At 40.5% G+C, this 20393-nt stretch overlaps 2 protein-coding genes across 2 annotated transcripts; one reads left to right on the forward strand and one right to left on the reverse strand.

Moving 5' to 3' along the window:
* Positions 1 to 310: 310 nt before the first annotated feature.
* Positions 311 to 1960, reverse strand: LOC146672072 (migration and invasion enhancer 1-like). The gene is made up of 4 exons (XM_085404566.1): positions 1844 to 1960; positions 1542 to 1639; positions 1283 to 1359; positions 311 to 1184 (listed from the first exon to the last, which is right to left on the reverse strand). The coding sequence occupies exons 1-4, from the start codon at positions 1870 to 1872 to the stop codon at positions 1101 to 1103; spliced, it is 288 nt and encodes a 95-aa protein (XP_085260692.1). The 5' UTR covers positions 1873 to 1960; the 3' UTR covers positions 311 to 1100.
* A 138-nt stretch (positions 1961 to 2098) lies between these two features.
* LOC146672073 (GTPase IMAP family member 8-like) lies at positions 2099 to 12008 on the forward strand. Its single transcript, XM_085405363.1, has 5 exons — positions 2099 to 4242; positions 5806 to 6516; positions 8254 to 8916; positions 9142 to 9152; positions 10019 to 12008. Exons 1-5 carry the CDS (start codon positions 3453 to 3455, stop codon positions 10928 to 10930), a joined length of 3087 nt encoding a protein of 1028 aa, XP_085261489.1. The 5' UTR covers positions 2099 to 3452; the 3' UTR covers positions 10931 to 12008.
* The last annotated feature ends 8385 nt before the right edge of the window (positions 12009 to 20393 follow it).

The raw sequence follows: 20393 nt of genomic DNA on the forward strand, positions 1-20393 counted from the left end.
GTCAGTATTTATGTGAGGTACCCTTAACAAGTATGGCCCTACACCCATCTGTGTCAGAGGACAGAGACAAAACAGGAAAAGCCTGCTCAACTTGGCTGTAAAATAGTTGGCAGTTTGTGTGCGATCCTCCCTAGAGGTTGACAGCCTCGGCCCACAGAGGAAAAGCTGTTTTGCATGCAATGAAAAACACCTGGTTACCAGTTCCAAGAACCAAATACGTGTGAGGACAACAATCACATGCAAGCATTTTAAGAAACCTATTAAAGATAATAAGACACCTTTAATTGTGAAAAAGTGACACACGCAGTACTTAAAGAACAATTGCCTTTATTTCTTGCTCCAGTTTTAATATCAGAAAACAATGCAAAAGGATTTATGGAATATGAGCTAGCATCTAGTATGTGAGCTTCATAGACCAGCTGGTGACGGCCCTTAGAAACACACATTTCATGCGAAAGTACTTTACCGAAACAAATTAGAGCAGAAACTTGGCTAAGCTCAGGTGCTGCAGACGATAGCATCATTACGTCCAATTGTTTTAATGTTGTACTCCTTTCAAATTTGATATGGATTAAAAAAAAAAAGAAAAAAAAAAGTCAAGATTCCCTTTGCATCCACCAAGCCACAAATATGACAATGCAAATCTATTCAAAACCAGCAGAGTGAATTACTACTTTATGAAAATGATGAAATATCATAAAAATGCTTTAGTGACAAATTATTATGCATAGTGTGGTGCAAAGATAATGTATTTCCATTTGTATTGTTCCAACAAAAAAACCAAACAAACCTACAGTGAGAAACAAAACACAACTAGTCGGGTAGAAAATGACAGGCAATAGGACAAAAAGGTGAATTCCCTCCATATCATCTGCAACATCATCTCCCTGTCTTTGCTCCTATGATGAGGGAACTCCAGGGACAGATACATCATACCATAACCTTTAATAGTTGAAGCAACAGTAATCATTAATACCCCGGAGGACCACTATGGGAACAGAGAGAGGAGCCATGAGGCAGAGCAGAGTTTGGTTTACTGCTAGTGCTTCTCTTCTGGGTGTGTAAACCACAGCTGCACGGTTGTGTAGCAGTAGGGAGGTTTACATGATGACGCATGGAGCGCGGCTTTTGGTGATCTTCTGCAAAGGTTTGCCATCATAAGCATTTTGAATCGCGTGCATGACCTGTGCCAAGAAATACACAGTATAAGTGTACAATGACAATAAAGGGCTATTCTTTTCTAATTGACATATGATAGGCAAATTGTATGCACAGTACTTACGTCATCCTCATAAGGGAATCCACCAGTTTCAACCTTGGAGAAGACCAGCTGCCCATTGATTTCAATCTCAAAGCTACCTATAATACCAAGGGCAGCAGAAATAGGACGTGAGAATGGCGCTTTGATGATCTAAGCTCACAATAAAGGGAGGGGCGGAATTTAAGGCTGGAGCTATGAACTCGTGGTTTGTCTCATCTGATATGAAACAAACCATGAGTTCCAGCTCCAGCTTTATCTGCAGCGATCAACGATGACTTACCGGTTCTTCCCACGAAACCTGTCACGTCCGCATCGCTAAACTCACCCTTGACAACACGGGCGAGCTCACGATAGCGGGGCTCGTAACCTCATCCACCACTAAATTAAATAAAAACACAGGTGCGTAAGAAAATCATACAAACAAAAGCAGAATCAGCGCTCCTTACTCTTGGCTCAGGCTGCTGCCTGCGCAGGCACCTAGCTTAGCTATGAGCTAGCCAAAAGTGAAACTGTGTTTAAACTGACAACAGACAAAAAGTTAACTGAAAATATAAATAAAGTACGTAATATGAAAAAAAATACCAATATTCCACTCTGACTTTGACCCCCATCGTCGCTGATCCTCTAATGACCACAGAGCTCCGAACGTCTGCTTTGGTAACCACCGATTGTGTAAAACCAAACCGGAAGAGGGGCGGAGCTTATTTACCCCACAAACCAAGAAAAACCTGACCTGTCGAGAGAAGTCCGAGCACAGAGCTACACAATACATTTCTTTCTTTAAAAAGAAATAAATGTTAAATTAATTTTTAAAAACATTAAACTTTAACTAATTAGGTTATTTTGAATGGCTTAACCGGAAGTACTGCATGTAAATATCATTGTTAAAGTGCAGAAAAAAAGAAAATAAAAAAAGTGCAACGTTAGTGTTACACATTAATTATTTGAAAGCTAATTAGAGTTTTAGCTATTGTTTCATGGTTTGGCGGCACATTTTATTTGATTTTATTCGCTCATCAGGCGAATAAAAGAATAAATAGAAGCAGGAAACAGGAAAACCTAAAATTTGCAGTTAATTTGAATAAAGGCATTTAGTTACATGGCGACACTACAGGATCCCAAAAATTGAGTGTGATTATGGTGTTAGTTTTTTATTTTATTTTTAAAATGTAATGTCCCGTGATTGCAAAATTACTTATTAAATGTTTTAACCCCCAAACCTCTCTGAGTATTATGAAAAAAATACAGTTTTTGTTTGTGTGGAGTAAATGATAAATGGTTATTAGTGTTTATGGCAGGCGTGTCTCATTGCTGACTGCAGATGACCTTCAGACTCTACACACTACCATGACTCCTTCAGTGTCTGCATTTTTCACACAAAGGCTGGAAACATGGAGTAGACGTGAGAAAATGATGATTGTTTTATACATTACAGGCTTATAGACAGCACAGATTTGGAGATGGCAACTAGCAATCTGTCAACATGTAAGTGTTAATATATGATTCTCCTTATTCACCACAAAACGTACACAATTATGTCTGAAACCCAAAGACTTTGTATTATTAGTGTCATGAAATGATTTCATAATGTTTCATTAACAAAGAAATTGGTCACAATGGATTGATTAGTGATGTTTCCACATTGTTTTGTTCATTTTTGTTCACTATAGTTTCATTGATAAGTAGCATGGAGTTTAATGCTGTGTTGAAATGTTTCTATTAATCCATGATGAAAAAACCATAGTCAGCCATAAGGTATATAAGCTTTAATAAATCTTTCATGCTTCATATTTACTCATTTTTATACTTGCCTCATGTTCTAATAGCTGTTTCATTTATCCTTGGTTAATTTCTTTCTTCTTTGTTTAGAAGAAGTATCTTTAAAGCGTCTTTTAGTGCAATGCTGAATCAGGGGAAACTGCACCCATCTGTGATTCAAAGTGGCCGCACCCATAATAAAGCATTGCTTTAAGGCCCTATCACAGAGAAAATGGATGCGTGATATCACAATTTACTCCCGCACAGTTATCAAGAAGGGGCTAATTAGTTGTAGAGTGTGAAATGATTTATCTTTATCAGGGTGAAAACATGTTTTGGGATCTGATATAAACAAAAATACTTTTAAATTAGTCTGCCTTGTTCTTGTTGTTTGAGATACATGCATTTCTGATTTCAGTCTTTTTGATATTTTATGTCATGGATGGGAATTCATCAACAAGTAAAAAAAGATTTTGGGATTAGCTTTTCATTCTTGCCTCTTTTCCTTAATGTGTATTTCTATTTTTCTTCTTTAGTGGATGGTTGGTGTACATCACAGTTAAAGATTGTCCTTCTTGGTGGCAGAGACTCTGGAAAGAATGCTGTAGGAAACTTAATCCTGGGTAAAGAAGAGTTTGGCACAGAAGAGAGGACTTTATGCTCCAGGAGGATTGGGAAAGTGTCCGAACTGCGGGTCACAGTTGTGAACACTCCTGGCTGGTGGTGTGACTCCAGTGCTCAGAACACACCTAAGCTGGTGAAGAGGGAGATCATAACCAGCGTTGCTCTCTGCTCGCCAGGCCCACATGTGTTCCTTATAATAATTAAGGCAACCTCTGTCTTGTCAGAAAAGCGTCGGAAGGCTTTGGAGGAACACGTGGCACTGCTGGGTGACGCGGTGTGGAGTCACTGCATGGTTGTCTTCACCTGTGCTGAGAAGTACAAAGACACAAATTCAGAAGAGTATGTAGAAAGTGGGGGAAAGGCCCTCTGCTGGCTCAGTGAAAAGTGCAGCCAGAGGTGTCACAGTGTTGTCCCGAGTGATAACTCTCAACGCACAGTGCTGCTGGAAAAGATACAGAAACTTGTCACAGAAAATGGAAACAGTGTGTTTGAAATGGAGGCAAAAATTTTATGGGTGAATGAAGAGGAAAAGAGAGAGATGGAGGAGAGGACTCGGCTGAGGTTAAAGAAAATGAAAAAACACAGATCTCTGATACAAAGTGAGTTGATGTGTATGTACGTATGTATGTGTGAAAGTTATTAACACATTTGTTGAAATCTTAAAAGATGAAAAACAGAAAGTAAGAATAATCTTCAGTGAAAGAGGAAGTAATGAAAAGACAAAGTACTAACACAGAGACAAAAAGACCCATTAAACAAGATGACAGTGAAAAGGGAAGACAGGAGAGAAAAGTAATTAATACTGAAACCAGATAATAAGGGAAACATTGCAGGTGTAGCAGAAGGGATAACAATGAAGTCAAAGTGGGAACTAAATTCTGAGACTAAAAGTCATCATGTAACAGAACATTAGGTAATGACAAAGAATAATAAAACAGAAGTGCAAAAAAAAAAAATCTTTAAACACTAGAGTAAAAATAAAGACCAAACAGAAAAACAAAATTAAATATATTAAACAAGAATACAAAACTCAAAAACACAAAAGCTAGACCCTGACAGTAACATGCAATCCAGTTTACTGAAACTGTGTGTTTTGGAAAACCCTTCGGGCAGTTTTTGCCCTGACGCAACTGGCAGATGTCATGTAACCATTTTGCAAAACTCAAAACCACAAGAAGCAGAAGTTTCAAAAAAACAAAAAAACAAAACCTCACCATGCACAGATGTCATTTCTCCAACTGAACAACTCCAAATTACCTCTATTTGTTTGTTAAATTGTGATACAACCTATATAACCCTCAAAATCTCATTCTCAACAAAACTGTTTGCCTGTGCTTAAAATCACACAACCAGCTAAAATCATAAGTGCTGAGGACTGATTACACACTAAAAAAACAGAACACAGTGTTCACTACCCGTAACCGAGGTCTTTCCAAATTCGTGTGCTGTCTTGCGCTTGTACAAAAGTTACAACACACGAAATAAAAATTTCCCTACGGCAAATTTAGAATCATGAGTTAACTTTGCAGCATATTTTTTGTCTGTGGGAGGAAGCCATGATGACTGTGCAAGCTCCACACAGAAAGGCTCCAGCTGACCACCTGAAACCTATAACCCTGCTGTTCATTACTAACCATAGTTGGCATCAACCCTTAACTTCCCTTTTCTGGACTCACACTCAACTGTTAAGCTGTATTAGTAGCAAGTGTGAACATTTATTTTAGTGCTAGTTGTGTTTCTCTTCTGCCTCACATTATGCATTGTGCATCACGAGTGAATCCCTTTGCCCAGTGTGTCATAGTGAGCTATTAGTGTACACAGAATTTGTAAGTGTTTTAGTAATTAGGAAAAAAACTGTAATAGTACCAGTAATCTTCCAAAACAGCTGAGAGCTTTAAGAAAGAGGTCCTTTATATATTCTGTGATGAAACTAGAAAGTTCAGAAAGCTCAATCCATAGCCGCTTACAGCAGAAAACAGTGTTGGCTACAAAGTATATGTCCAAGAAACTTCCACTTACTTTGACTGCTTCTTTGCTGACCATCGCCACCCCAAATGTCATCTGGAACATACACTTAAAATTGTGTCTGTGTAGGTGTGTTTATTGTGTCAATATAAACACAACCTACTTAACCAACCCTTGTTCTTCTTTACTTCTCTCAGATAAGTCAAAGGGAGTTACTAACATCAGGATTGTGCTCCTTGGAGCTAAGGGTTCTGGGAAGACTTCAGCACTCAACACTATCCTGGCAAGAGAGAACAACCCTAAACCCATTAGGACAGTCTGTTGCCAGGCTGGACAAGAAATGGTGCTTGGGAGACTGGTAACTGTGGTGGACACACCAGGGTGGTGGATGAACTACTTCTGTGATGAGAGCTCCAACTTTGATCGGGGGGAATTGGCGCTGAGTTCTTATTTTTGTCCTCCGGGACCTCACGTATTTCTGCTGGTGATCCGTGTGGACAGAGCATTCACAGAGACCTGCAGAAGAGCAGCACAGGAGCATCTAGATATGATCGGTGAACACATCTGGAGTCACGTTATCCTGCTGTTTAGTTTTGGGGACTGGCTCGGAGACACGCCTATTGAGCAGTACATTGAGAGTGAGGGAGAAGCTCTGCGGTGGATTGTTGAAAGATGTGACAACAAGTATCATGTTCTGAACAGTAAAATGAAAGATAAGGAATTTCAAGTCAGGGAGTTGATTGCAAAGATTGAGAAAATCATCACTAGCAGTGACAACGGCTGCTATTATAAACTAGAGAGGAAAGTGTTGGAGCAGCTGGAGGGGACGATGCGAAGAGAGAAAGAGAGAGCCAGAGAAAGGCTAATGAAGAAGAAGAAACAAAGGCAGATGGCAAGAGCTCAGCTGGGTGAGTTGGATAATTAACAAAGTCAACAAGATCTTGTTTTACTCATTTTAACAATATTTAATTTAGCAGCATGGTGGCTTTCTGTTTAGATTTTTAGAAATAAATAAATACAGTGGGGCAAAAAAGTATTTAGTCAGCCACCGATTGTGCAAGTTCCACCACTTAAAATGATGACAGAGGTCAGTAATTTGCACCAGAGGTACACTTCAACTGTGAGAGACAGAATGTGAAAAAAAAATCCATGAATTCACATGGTAGGATTTGTAAAGAATTTATTCGTAAATTAGGGTGGAAAATAAGTATTTGGTCACCTCAAACAAGGAAAATCTCTGGCTCTCACAGACCTGTAACGTCATCTGTAAGAAGCTTTTCTGTCCCCCACTCGTTACCTGTATGAATGGCACCTGTTTGAACTCATCATCTGTATAAAAGACACCTGTCCACAGCCTCAAACAGTCAGACTCCAAACTCCGCCATGGCCAAGACCAAAGAGCTTTCGAAGGACACCAGGAAAAGTATTGTAGACCTGCACCAGACTGGGAAGAGTGAATCTACAATAGGCAAGCAGCTTGGTGTGAAAAAATCAACTGTGGGAGCAATCATCAGAAAATGGAAGACATACAAGACCACTGATAATCTCCCTCGATCTGGGGCTCCACGCAAGATCTCATCCCGTGGGGTCAAAATGATCATGAGAACGGTGAGCAAAGATCCCAGAACCACACGGGGGGACCTGGTGAATGACCTGCAGAGAGCTGGGACCAAAGTAACAAAGGTCGCCATCAGTAACACACTACAACGGCAGGGAATCAAATCCCGCAGTGCCAGACGTGTTCCGCTGCTGAAGCCAGTGCATGTCCAGGCCCGTCTGAAGTTTGCCAGAGAGCACATGGATGATACAGCAGAGGATTGGGAGAATGTCATGTGGTCAGATGAAACCAAAGTAGAACTTTTTGGTATAAACTCAACTCGTCATGTTTGGAGGAAGAAGAATACTGAGTTGCATCCCGAGAACACCATACCTACTGTGAAGCATGGGGGTGGAAACATCATGCTATGGGGCTGTTTTTCTGCCAAGGGGACAGGACGACTGATCCGTGTTAAGGACAGAATGAATGGGGCCATGTATCGTGAGATTTTGAGCCAAAACCTCCTTCCATCAGTGAGAACTTTGAAGATGAAACGAGGCTGGGTCTTCCAACATGACAATGATCCAAAACACACCGCCCGGGCAACAAAGGAGTGGCTCCGTAAGAAGCATTTGAAAGTCCTGGAGTGGCCTAGCCAGTCTCCAGACCTCAACCCCATAGAAAATCTGTGGCGGGAGTTGAAAGTCCGTGTTGCTCGGCGACAGCCCCAAAACATCACTGCTCTCGAGAAGATCTGCATGGAGGAATGGGCCAAAATACCAGCTACTGTGTGTGCAAACCTGGTAAAGACCTATAGTAAACGTTTGACCTCTGTTATTGCCAACAAAGGTTATGTTACAAAGTATTGAGTTGTATTTTTGTTATTGACCAAATACTTATTTTCCACCCTGATTTACGAATAAATTCTTTACAAATCCTACCATGTGGATTCATGGATTTTTTTTTCACATTCTGTCTCTCACAGTTGAAGTGTACCTCTGGTGCAAATTACTGACCTCTGTCATCATTTTAGGTGGGGGAACTTGCACAATCGGTGGCTGACTAAATACTTTTTTGCCCCACTGTATATAACACTTCTGTTTGCCAGAGAACCTCGAACCTTTGACAGAGCTGAGAGTCGTGCTCATTGGTGGCCCAAAAATAGGCAAAAGCTCCTGTGGAAACACCATCCTCAGCAGAGACTGCTTTGACACGGCTGCTCAAAGTACTTCCTGCACCGAAAGGAAGGGAAATATCTGTGGCAAGATGGTGGTGGTAGTAGACACACCAGGCTGCCTCTCTGTGACATCGGACTTCTTGAAGGCATCCTGTGCTATACTTCTGGTTGTCAATCTTAGCTCGTCGTTCAAAGATACCTGGAGGAAAACCTTGCAAAAAGACCTGGAGGCAGGTGGAGATCAGTTATGGAGCAGATGTATGGTCCTGTTCAGCTATGGTGACATGCTGGGTGACACAAGCATCGAGCAGCACATTGAAAGCGAAGGAGAGCCACTGCAATGGCTTGTTGAGAAGTGTGGGAACAGATATCATGTTTTAGACAATAAGAACTGGGGAGATGGAGCTCAGGTTAAAGAGCTAATTGATGTGATGGAAGAGATGCTGGTTGATGAGAGGCAGGCTCTTCTTCACAGAGGTGATCACATGTGGAAAAGTTTTGCTTCAGCTCAAGAGCAGCAGATAGGCACAGAGCCACTGTGCAAAAGGGGACCAGAGGATTTCATGCGCAGCAGACCTGAGCAGTCCAATAACTGTGAGTAAACCTAATGAAACTATTTCTTTTATATGTCTTTAGAATTTGCCAATGGGTTTAAAGACTATTAACAAAATGAAAATTAGACAGCATTATGAGCTAATTTAAATAGAGAAAGTAAAAAAAATGCACATAATAAACATCACAGAGGAAAACACAAAGAAAGACTCATTTAGTATGTGGTCTATGTGTTTTATACTGTTAATAAATAATAGTCTTAATTAGGGATGGGTATCGTTTAGGTTTTATCCGATACCGGTGCCAAATCAGTACTTTTGAAACGGTGCCGGTGCTCAAACGGTGTTCAAACCGGTGCTTAAAGAATGGAGAACACAAAATTGGTCCAAAAACCTCTCATGTTCAGCTGTTTTTTGTAAAAATATAACAATGTTAGCCTTTTCTGCAGCTATGGGGCATATATGGCATCACTCTTGGCTGGAAGCAGTGCTTAAACAATGGAAAAAACACAAACTTTGTCCTAAACCTCTCATGTTTAACTGTTTTCCACTTTTTCTTTGGTCATTTTAGCCTTTTTGGCCAGGGTGAAGGGAGTATCTGCCATCAAACAAGAAGACAGCCGCATGTAGCTATGATGATGTTAGCTAGTTCACCTTACATGCATTAATGTAATAACGTGGTTAGCCTACTCAACGTAAATTAGCTACTCACGCAGAGAAGAACGGCTGCTGCCACCATCATCCGTCATCATTTCTGCTACACTGGCAGGGCTAGGGGCCAGGACTCTCCTCTTCGTGTTTTTGGGGGATGTTGCATAACAGGCACCACACCCGCAGTAGATGTGCTCGGTGTGAGGTCTCGCAGCAAGCTATCAAATACGGCGCATTTCTGGGCTTTAAAAAAAAAACCGCTATGCGTCGCCAGGTGTTTCATCGGATTTGAGGTGTTACTGTGATACTGTCAAAGGAGGTATCAGCTTAAAGCACTTGTTGCAGGCTGCTGAGTTTGCATAGTTTGCAGTGAAGTACAGCCAGACTTTTGACCGCTTCGCCTTGGACATTTTTAATCTGTAGCTCTGCTCTAACAGAACGTACGTACCTGGCCCCGCCTACTATCCTCGGAAACGTAAAATGATTGGCTAGAATCTAAAGTGTATCACAGCTCAGGAAAAAAAAGCACCGAAATGTGCGCTGCTTTTCGGTCTGGTTACTACCGTTTATGTCAGAACCGGTGCCATCAAGGCACCGGACACCGGTACCCATCCCTAGTCTTAATAGTGAAGACTTTTTGTTGCTCACAGGAAATCACATCAAGTGTCATTATTTCCTTCACAGTGCCTGAATCTCTCCCCTATCGATCACCAAAGCTCTCAGAAGATTGTTCTCAGTTAGTAGCGTTACCAGCAGGAAGAACCACAGAGTTGGCTGGATGCATCATTGTGGACCAATATCACTTCATGTCCTATATATTCTCTCCGCTTTCTGGCAAACAAGTACTGAGGTTGCCAAAAGTGACTCAGCATGTCCCATCTCCTGCTCCTCACAACCACCTGAGAGTGAACAGGGAGGGTCACATGGATCCCATCCCACGCAGACTTGAAACAACGCATCTGGTTTCATCTCAGACACAGAACGAGGCATGTGTAGAACAAGATTTGATCAGTGTGCAATCACTCTGCCATCCTGCACTGATAGAGCGGACTCTTAGGAGGGTCTCTGAGTCTGGAGGCCTGCAGACATTCATTGATCAGTGGGGCAACAGCAGCCTGGAGGAACTGGAAGCCTTCGTTGACTTGCACTTTGAGATTGTGTGGGAAGAAGCCATGAGATCATGTCAGCCGCCTGAACCGAGCCACGCCGTGCCCGAGCAGGATAATGCTGTTGGGGAAGCTGGAGAGGAAGTGTTTACATCCATTCACAGGAAACTTTCAAAGCTGGAGCTGCTTGAGGAGATAAAGAGGGATCTGGCAGAACAGAGAAAGCGCGTGGAGCAAATCTGGAGGATCATACAGCAACTTGCATACGAAATCAAACAGGGCCGTAATAATACACGCTAATAAAGGGGTCTCAGTAATAACAGAAACAAAGATCAATAATAAAAGCAGAGAATGGAAGAGAGAAATTGGTATTTTATCGAGTGAAATAAAAATTCAGAAGCAGTTTTTGGGAGGTTTATGTAAATAACAAGAAAAACTAAAGCAGATTTTATGGTTTTTATCCACAAGATGGCGCTATTGTATAAGGGAAGGTTGGGTAAACCATGTTCCTCTCACTCATTTAACTTTTTTTCATGGAAAATATTAGAAATGGATTATACAAATAGTTTCTGTCATCATTCATTAAATCTGATGTAACACACTGATGACTACACCTCCAGAAAAAAAGATCAAAGGTTAAAAATTGTTAGAAAAACATTTAAAACTGTCATAAAATCAAGGAAAAATGAAGATGCTGTTTCTTAAGTATACCTTTACCTATGGCATACTTAAAACAATATTCCAACTTCTATATAATAAAGTGACAGTGTTTAGATTGTAGATTTACAACAGGCATCTTTAAAAATGTGTCTAGTAGACAATGCCACAAGTGAGCGCATTTTAAATAAATAATTATGAAAATTCTTGTTTAAATATGGAAAAAGACAGTTGAAGATCTTGATAATCACAACCTAATGTTGTCCAAATATCTTTCTCTTTTTATTATAATACTATAAGAGCACAACTTAGGGAGGAATCTCTGTAGCGTTGTAGATGAAAGCAGAGAAGATTGTACGTCTAAATAAAGAATATAGCTTCTTGCAGAATCGTTAAAGCCTTCAAAGATTTAGATTTGCTGTGTTTGCTTATGCAGGTGTCTCCACGTCTACTTCACCCAGTTTTTATTCAAACACTCCAAAATCCAAGAATCTGACAATGGTTAACAAACAGGAAGTCAATCCTGCTTACTTTCTTTGCAGAGAAAATAGAGAAATTGCAAAGCTTACATTTAAAGTCTTTCCGCCCTCCAGTGTTTATCAAGGGCTTTCAAGTGAGTCACACACAGACAGAATGCAGAGGCTGATAGGGCTCTGGCAAAGTAATGCTGTGAAAGTCCACTGCTTTCAAGGCTAACTCTCAGATCTTTCCAAATATACATGTATGCCAACACCAGGAGGCGGGTAGCAATTTTTGATGTAGGTAAAAATTACTGATGTGTATTCTGAACCTAGATGCAAATATGAAACAAATACATCTGACATCTGAGGCCTCAAAAGTCTGGTGTGGTCATTCTTCCCAAGCAACATCACTGTGTTTCTCTTTATTAAACATGCATTATTCAACTTTGGAAATAGGTGTCTCCACATGGTAGTGAGAGATAAGACACCTGCTGCCTTCATGGCATGGTAATGCTTTATACTTATTGCCTTATTACAATGTTACTAGTGCGCAGAAAGCTATGTGATGCCAGGGCACGGATTCATGGATTTAGATGAGACATGGGATACAAATTTAAACCCCTACCTGTGGTCTCTTTGTGTGAACCTATTGTAAAAAGGATAAAAAACAAGTGATGAAAAATCAGTAAGGACAAAAGTGATCATGGTGACTCACTATCCTATTTTGAGTGACAAGAAAAAAAAAGTCCACAGCCATATCAGCTAGTCTGTGAGTTCATATTAGTAACCTAAGGCTGGTGGGAAGAGCCCTAGTTTTGCTGCTATTTGATCATGAATTAGCAAAGTGTCGAAACAAACCAACATTTTGACTTGAATGTGAAACTAGATGATAAGCCATATGTAGGGATGTGATCATGTGGACCAAAGTTCAAATTCAATTACAGGACGGGATAGTATCCAATAACTTTTGAGGCATTTCACACTAACCGCACATGCTGACCCCAGTGCGGCCCTAGAAGAAGAATTACAGGATCAGCAAAGAATTTGGGATTCATCCTTTGGGGATGGAAAATGTCTTCAGTTATTGAGATACCTCAGTCACGATGAAAGCAGTGGAATTATCAGCTGGCCTCCAGGCTAAAATGGACTGAAGCTGTGCACCCATGATTTGGCAACAGATGCTCCAACTCTGTAATCAGTGAAACTGGCTACTGAGAACAGGGTATAAGTGGCACATATATACTGGGAAAAACAAGCCTTATATCACAGTGGCTATGCTGAATGTGGGGCAAAATGTATCTCTTTAGTGGTTACACCTGCAGCACACTTTCTGTATTAGGACTGCACACACCTTATGTGAAAAAAAAGAAAAAGAGAAGACAGGTCTGTTTGAACTTTTGGCACATGCACACCTCTTATGAGTTGCTCTCATGCCTGATGGATCCACGGATGGTCGGCATATGCAGAGCATTCAGTGTAGCAACGGGGTCCAGACTACAGAATATTTATCATGACTGCATTTGAGAAAAAAGATTGATTTGAGAGACAATGCAGAATATATGTTGGTCTCCAGGAAGATGACAGGTATTAACCTCTGGATGCAAGGTTTTAAACACACTATGACCTGCACAGTTGTGTGTATGGTCATGGCCGTTTACTCACCTAAAGATTTTTGTGCATAAAGACACACAATTGTTGTGGAACTCCTGTGTATTAAGTTTTTTCAGTGCTTGTTACTGGGCTTGTTCTCCGATTGCAGCATCACTCACTCTCCTATCATCCACAATTTTATTTTGTTATGGATTTTCCTCTGCTAGCCTCAGCTCTGCACTCAAACTTGTACTTATTATGATAGCTATGAAAAAAGACAAAGAAATCTAAATGTAGGGACCCAGGACAGGGATGGAGACTTTTCGAGGATGGAGTTACGGGAGGCATAATAGCAAAGAAGTGATTTGTCGGCAATCATGGTCTATTTATCTCTGTCAGTCTTCATCTTGCCATTTTCTCTCTTTGCATTATACCTTTATATCATTAGTCCTTCAATCCTCTCTCCCTCCTGTCTTATCATCTATCTTCCTCTGTTGTCAACATGTCATTCCTCTACTTTATTCTCCCGCTGCCCATTTTCTCTCAGCCTATTCTCCCTTTTCTATCTCTCCACATGTCTTTTCTCTCAGCCGTCCCATTCTCTCTGCAGGTCTCCATCTCATGGTCTCCCCTTCCTTCTCTCAAATCAAGTCGTGAGTGTTCAGCCCTCCCCTCTCATTAAGGGAGTTCTGTAGCCCAGGAGGAAGTGCAGTAGAAATGGATCCCCCCCCCTCTCTCTCTTCGTTGTGGAGGCTGTTCAGGAGACAATTCTGAGCCCACATCCATCTCCATTAGTGGGACAGCACAGCGACCGGCACGACCCCCCCCCCCCCCCCAGCCGCTGCCCCGTGTCACGTTTCACTGCCTGCTATTTTTCCAGGTGGAGAGAGAAAGCCGGGCAGAGGGACAGCAGGGTAGATGCTGGGAACGGGTCTAGAGAAGAAGGAAGAGAGGAATGATTTAGACCTGGAGTAAAGAAATCATGCGTCCTCCACTTCTTTTCATGCTCTGATACACTGACTTCCCCTGGGGGTAATGTCTGGGACATGACGCAGTGTCCACCAGTGCACCTCAGCGGGAGTACTGAAACTTTCTACCTTTTTAAAGAAAGTCTGCATGATGATCTCACAAGTGCTTTAGGCTTACATAGCTAGTACAGCACAGAAACAGCTGCTATTAGGCCAGGTCATGTTTGTGCGTGCTACAGCTAAATGGTGAGTTTAGCATTAATCCGACAGGATGACACTTAATTCTATCAAGGCTGTGATTAACAAAGGCTTTTCCACAGAGACATACAGGGTATTTAAGGGATTATTTTAAATAGTAACTTTCTCTTTTTGTTTTTTCTCTTTAAATTCCACAGTTATGCCACTAAATTATGGGTTTTTTTCTTTTGGGGCTGTTCACGGCAATTTAAAAAAATACTTTGGCTAATGTTAGATTTTAGTGTTAACCAGCAATGGTTGTGACTCATGATTTCTAGCACAGCACAGTCATAGACTTGCAGTAGTAACTTTCTGTGAATCCACATTCCATCCATCTGTTCTCTACCACCTATCCTTATCAGGCTAGAGTATCCCTGCTACCACAGGGCGAGAAGCAGGGTACACTGTGGACAGATGGCCAATCTGTTGCAAGAGTAACACAGAGAGACAGACAACCATTAACACATTAACACCTATGGCCGCGCATAGACTTAACCCACTAACTCTTTTGGACTGTTGGATGGAGCCAGAGAGAGGATGCAAACTCAACACAGAAAGGCCAGATGGTGGAGTGGAACTTGCTGTGAGGGAAAGCACATTCTATCCACGTTTTCGTGATTGATTTCATTTGCCACCAATCTTTTGGGAATTTTTAACGGAAAGATTTTATAACTTTTGACTGTAGTACCAAGAAATCCTAGACTGTGTATAAAAGACTGGTGTAGCCACTGTGATGTTACCTGTTTGTTAGTGAGTTCCTGTTGTTGGTAAACGTGAAACATTTTACTTTTTCTGCAATGGCAGAATCAAGTGAAATTGTTAATCTAATCTGACAAAACAAATGACACTCCCATTATTCTCAGCAGTACTGCAGTTGAACCTGGTCCCAATCTTCAAAGCAACTATTCCAAAGACAAACAAGACTGCAAATTTACTGTTTATTGCAGTAATTCTGGTGTGGTCTCAAACCCCCATTTCCCCTCGTGTGACTGTAGCATTATCGTGCCTGGAATCAGAATTTAGGTCAAAGTAACCTGGGCATAAGGAAGCATAAACAGCATGGTCATACACATGCATCAAGTGTCTGTAGTAAAGAGTCTTTTGTGACCACTTTCAGGTGTGCATTTGCAATTTGTGCCATGAAGCAGAAACACTGCCGGCTCTGTCTGTGGGGATCTTCGTGTTGTGGATCATCACTTGTCATGAGAGCTACCACCAAGAGATCAAACAGAAGTCTTCATAGTGAAAGAGCCATTAGTCTCCAAGGCTGACCAAAGCACCTGCTGTCAGGAGCGTGGCCAGGAAAACGTCCTTTTTTCCCCCTTCCTAACAGTCACAGGGTTACACATTGTAAATCTGCTCACTGGGGTCAGACTGTCAACGTGGAGTTGTAATGTGCTGAGGTGTGTGAAGAAGACCTTTCTGCTGCATAAATGACCCAAACTTTTGCTTTGTCAGTGTTGCCTAAATTACAATGCACTGAGGTTTTAGACCACACCATGCAATAGCTGACCACACACACTATTTAATTTTTGTCTGTTCAACTTCTCTCTCTTTACCAAAATGAAATTCGAATAGCATTCTACGGTGGCCCTGAGAGGCCAAACGGACTGCAACTTAAGAAAACACCAGCAATAAGAAAAACGCTGCAAAAGCAAACAAAAATAGAAAAAACGAAAACAGAAATAGGAAAAAACTGATTTCCAAAAGCACAAGGGAAGTGTTTCTAGGGAGACAATAACCTGACGGACCAGTTGCAATAACTTAATCGCACTAGGAGACCCTTAAAAGAAGTGAAGGGTCTATCGGTTTTGTGAATAAAGAAAAGATGAGAGTTAAGTGTGTTAGCCTAACTATTTGCCTAAAAATCCGTCATCAGTATTATATGAATAATGAGATTAAAACACACTTACCTAGCATGTTTTGGTTCCTCCAACTGGTCCGTCGGGTTATTGTCTCCCCAGAAACACTTCCCTTGCACTTTTGGAAATCGTTTTTTTCCTATTTCCGTTTTTAACTATTTCCGTTGTGTTTTGTGTGCTTTTGCAGTGTTTTTCTTATTGCTGGTGTTTTCTTAAGTTGCAGTCCGTTTGGCCTCTCAGGGCCACTGTAGGGCATTACCACTGGAAGAAATCCAGTACATATCAGAGCAGCACATGCGGTCAGAATGTGACTTTTGTAGAACCATCTAAAAATAATAGCAGCTGTGCTGGAAGCAGTGCAGCTCACAGAAATGACCTTGAAGGCAAGATCAACCAAACTTAAAGGTACGATTTCTGTTTTTCATGGACAGGGTTATGGAATTGGATGATAACACCATCTTCAAGAATGACCATTCAGAACATCTACAGACACTGGACTTTGGATAGTCCATTTGACACTGTGCTTGATTAAGTTGGATAGATAAAGTTTAAATTCTCTGTTTTTAGATTTGTCTGACAGGGCTTCAACTCTCAAGTGCACAACTCTTTCATATCAAACCTCTAGGAACTATTATATCTAAATATGCAGTTTGCTCTATACGTATTCTAAGTAGTGTCATGGCTCTGAATCCTCAATACATGTAGAATATATAAGGGAAATAAATACTGTCCTCTTTATTTTTTCTCATTACAGAGCTTAACAAATTTATTAGACCAACACCCAATTGACCTGCCCTAAATTAACACGATAATAAAAACATTAATACCCCAGTACATGCAAGCTCTGTAATTGATATTTTAATGCCAAAATATAAAATTTAATGTTTTTTAAAGGCAGAAAAAAATACTAAATAACATTCATATTTTTAACTTACAGCACTCCTTTAGTTGTAATTCTGTTATACTTCTGGTCAAAATCAATGATGCATTAAAATAGCATCACTGTTTACTGCTTTCCTGATACAGGATGCTTTAGAAGCTAAGAGCTTTGATGAAAATGTTGTGACAGAGGCAGTGAGAGGAGTATTGGGTTGACTTGGGATGGAGAATAAAGGGATGCATGATAATCAAATACTGTCTTTGTTTTTGTTGCAGACACAGGGCAACATTTCTCAAAAGTCTTCAGCTGTTTCAAAACTAGTTTAACCAATGAAACACAGGACATTAATGTGGGAACCCCTGTGCTCATTAAGTCCTCTTTAAAATGTCATTTAGCTTGTGGGAATTTCACTAAAAATGTTCAGGAGTACTATGAATATATCCAGGCTTCAAACATGGAGATGATGGAGGAGTTTGTGTCAGAAGTAAATGAGGTACTTTTGGCTTTGCTGCCACCTGGCCCAGACCAGAACAGCTGCATTTACACACTCACACCCAGGCCTCCCCATTCCATCTTCCTAAATTCATGTCTGTCATTTTGCCCCATCAGGATATGCCGGGTCAGGGAAAACCTCAAGGGCAAAGTTCAGGAAACAATTAAGGAAAATAACTGCACGCCAGTTGAGTAAATTCCCATTCCATTTTGAATTTGGGTCTGTTTCTCACAAAGTCTCACTCGTTAAATCATTAACCCCGTGACTGGAGACCAATAAAGTAACACAATTGTATGTTAAAAATTTAGAACTGCTTTGCAAGTGACTATTACAGGACCTATTACGGAGAGTGAAATGAGAGAATAGCTCCCCGTAAATCAATCAGCGGTGGCATACTGGGTTTGTGGTCTGACCCTGAAGTGGATTTCACCTTTAGACATTATCTTCCCACTCTGGCCAGGCAAAATGCTTCCCCAGCACTTTATTATTGGAACATGTCAGTAGCACTTAAATAAGATATATATCATGGATCTCTTATAACTTAACCACTATCTGTGTGCAGGATTGCAGTGTAACACTGGAGCTTGACTCCTATAGAAATGCAGTTTGGAGTCCAAATACATATGAAAACGTTTTTTATTTAATAGCTTTTGAGCATCATGTGTGTCTTTGGGCCAGTGTTTTTTAACTTGGAGACTCCACTGGATGATATGGTAATTTACCATGAAACTTTGTACAGACACTCACAGTTCACAGACAAAACACAGATAAAACACACTGCTGTAACTATCCATGAACTGTGAACTCTAATAACACTTGGGTGATCATTTTACTTTTTCTTCTGATGCCATCACCGGGTCAAAATTTCAGTTTACCCAAATTCTTTAATTTATACCCAAATGTTAACCAGTGCCATTCCCATCACTCTCATCTTTAAGTATCAGCAACTCAAGATGCTGAAAATGTAAACATTACCCATCAAACACCAGTACATTACTGTTATCATCGTGATCATGTTAATGCAATTTAGCTCAAAGTACATCATGCTTAAAAGGATGTACATACAGGAAGAGGCTGGCACCATTGCAGTGAGCGGAGACCATGTAATGTAAATTCAATTTAGCTTAAGCTTACCTAACCATAAGCTACATCTTTCTCTTTGTCTTGCTACTTCAAGAAACGGTGTGCAAGAAGTCACAGCTTTAAATTATGAATCTCAACTTTAACCTATTTTAGGCTCATTTTTACTTTCAAAGACATGATGGTAGCACCCTCTTGTTAACACATGTAGATTATTTTTTATATAGCAACAACTAAGGCAAAATGCAAAAGTGGTGGGTAAACAGCTAAAGAAACCCCATGATTCAAAAGTTTGCAGAACCTCCTTTTGCAGCAATAAGTCGAGGAAATTATTCTCAGTATGAGTTTATCCATCTCTCTCATGTTTATGGAGAAGTTTTAGTCCACTTTTCTTTACAACACTGATTCAGTTTATTTACTTTTGACTCCAGAATTGACTTCAAATTGTTTGGACGTGGCCTTATAACCCTTCCCAGATTGATGAGGAAGACAATACTGAATTGTTTCTTCGTTAGCAGTGTGTTAACACACACCTGAATACAGAGGTATTCACACTTGCTGATAATCAACTAATCAAGTGTATGTGATTATTAGTACCTAGCTGCTACGTATCCTTTTAATTCCTAGTAGCACTTAGTCTTCCCTCCACAGCTTCAGCATTTGGGCTTGGTTTTTGTTAGATAAATAATACCACGGTGTAATATGTCATATGCCGTTGTATTTACTTGGTAATTAACAGAAGATTAAAAAAAAAGTGGAAGTATTTCATTCAGAATAACTGCTGTGGTTGGTTTTGTGTAGCCTGGCCTGCAGCTATCCAGACTGCGTGTGGTTGTGAGTCATAATAAGTTACATCATATTTACATCATTTTGGGCGTCACAAGAAACATTTTTTAGAAACCATTTATCAAGAGCACAAATATACTGATGTGCTTATTTGCTGTGACACATGAACACATTAATAGGGGTTATTTTATAAATGGCAGGATCCATGAATTTAGTCTGGTTTTTAAACAGTATTTAATCATGTGCAGCTATTTGACAGTTCAGCCATTGGTCTTTTTTTTAGGCAATAAAAAGGTTGGCTGAGTGGAGAAAGCCTGAGGTGTATGGCTTGAATAACAAAAAAACATATAGGAAAGTGAGGAGGTTATTGTAATGTGTAATGTGAAAAGAGGGATACAGGGAAATGAAATAATGGAAAAAACAGGGACAGGAAAGAAAACCACGCCAATGAATACAGATTTAATGTTCAGAGCTGTGAATTATGACAAATGGACATATACATTACAGACGCACATGCATGCACGCGCACACACACACACGAGTTTATTTTGTCTCTGTGCCGAGGATTTCCAGCACATTAGCAACCAGCCATGTATGCTGTTTGAAGGAAGACGACTTGAGAACACAAGGCCTTTGATCACTGCCAGTGAAACAGAAAGCATGATGGGGCTGAAATGCAAGGCTACCACACACCTAACACACACAAGCAGAGAAACACAAACGCCTCTATCAGCCTTGCTGCTGTTCTT

This window comes from Rhamphochromis longiceps, linkage group LG4 (genome assembly GCF_057381845.1).
Source record: "Rhamphochromis longiceps isolate RC_006_pf linkage group LG4, R_longiceps_female_GT1.1, whole genome shotgun sequence".
Taxonomy (NCBI): Eukaryota; Metazoa; Chordata; class Actinopteri; order Cichliformes; family Cichlidae; genus Rhamphochromis; species Rhamphochromis longiceps.

Excerpts from the sequence above, each read along its gene's own strand:
- LOC146672073 (XM_085405363.1), top strand. The coding sequence starts at position 3,453 with ATGTCATGGATGGGAATTCATCAACAAGTAAAAAAAGATTTTGGGATT. Across the intron at positions 4,243-5,805 it reads ACACAGATCTCTGATACAAA|ATAAGTCAAAGGGAGTTACT; the intron begins GTGAGTTGATGT and ends TACTTCTCTCAG. Across the intron at positions 6,517-8,253 it reads GATGGCAAGAGCTCAGCTGG|AGAACCTCGAACCTTTGACA; the intron begins GTGAGTTGGATA and ends TCTGTTTGCCAG.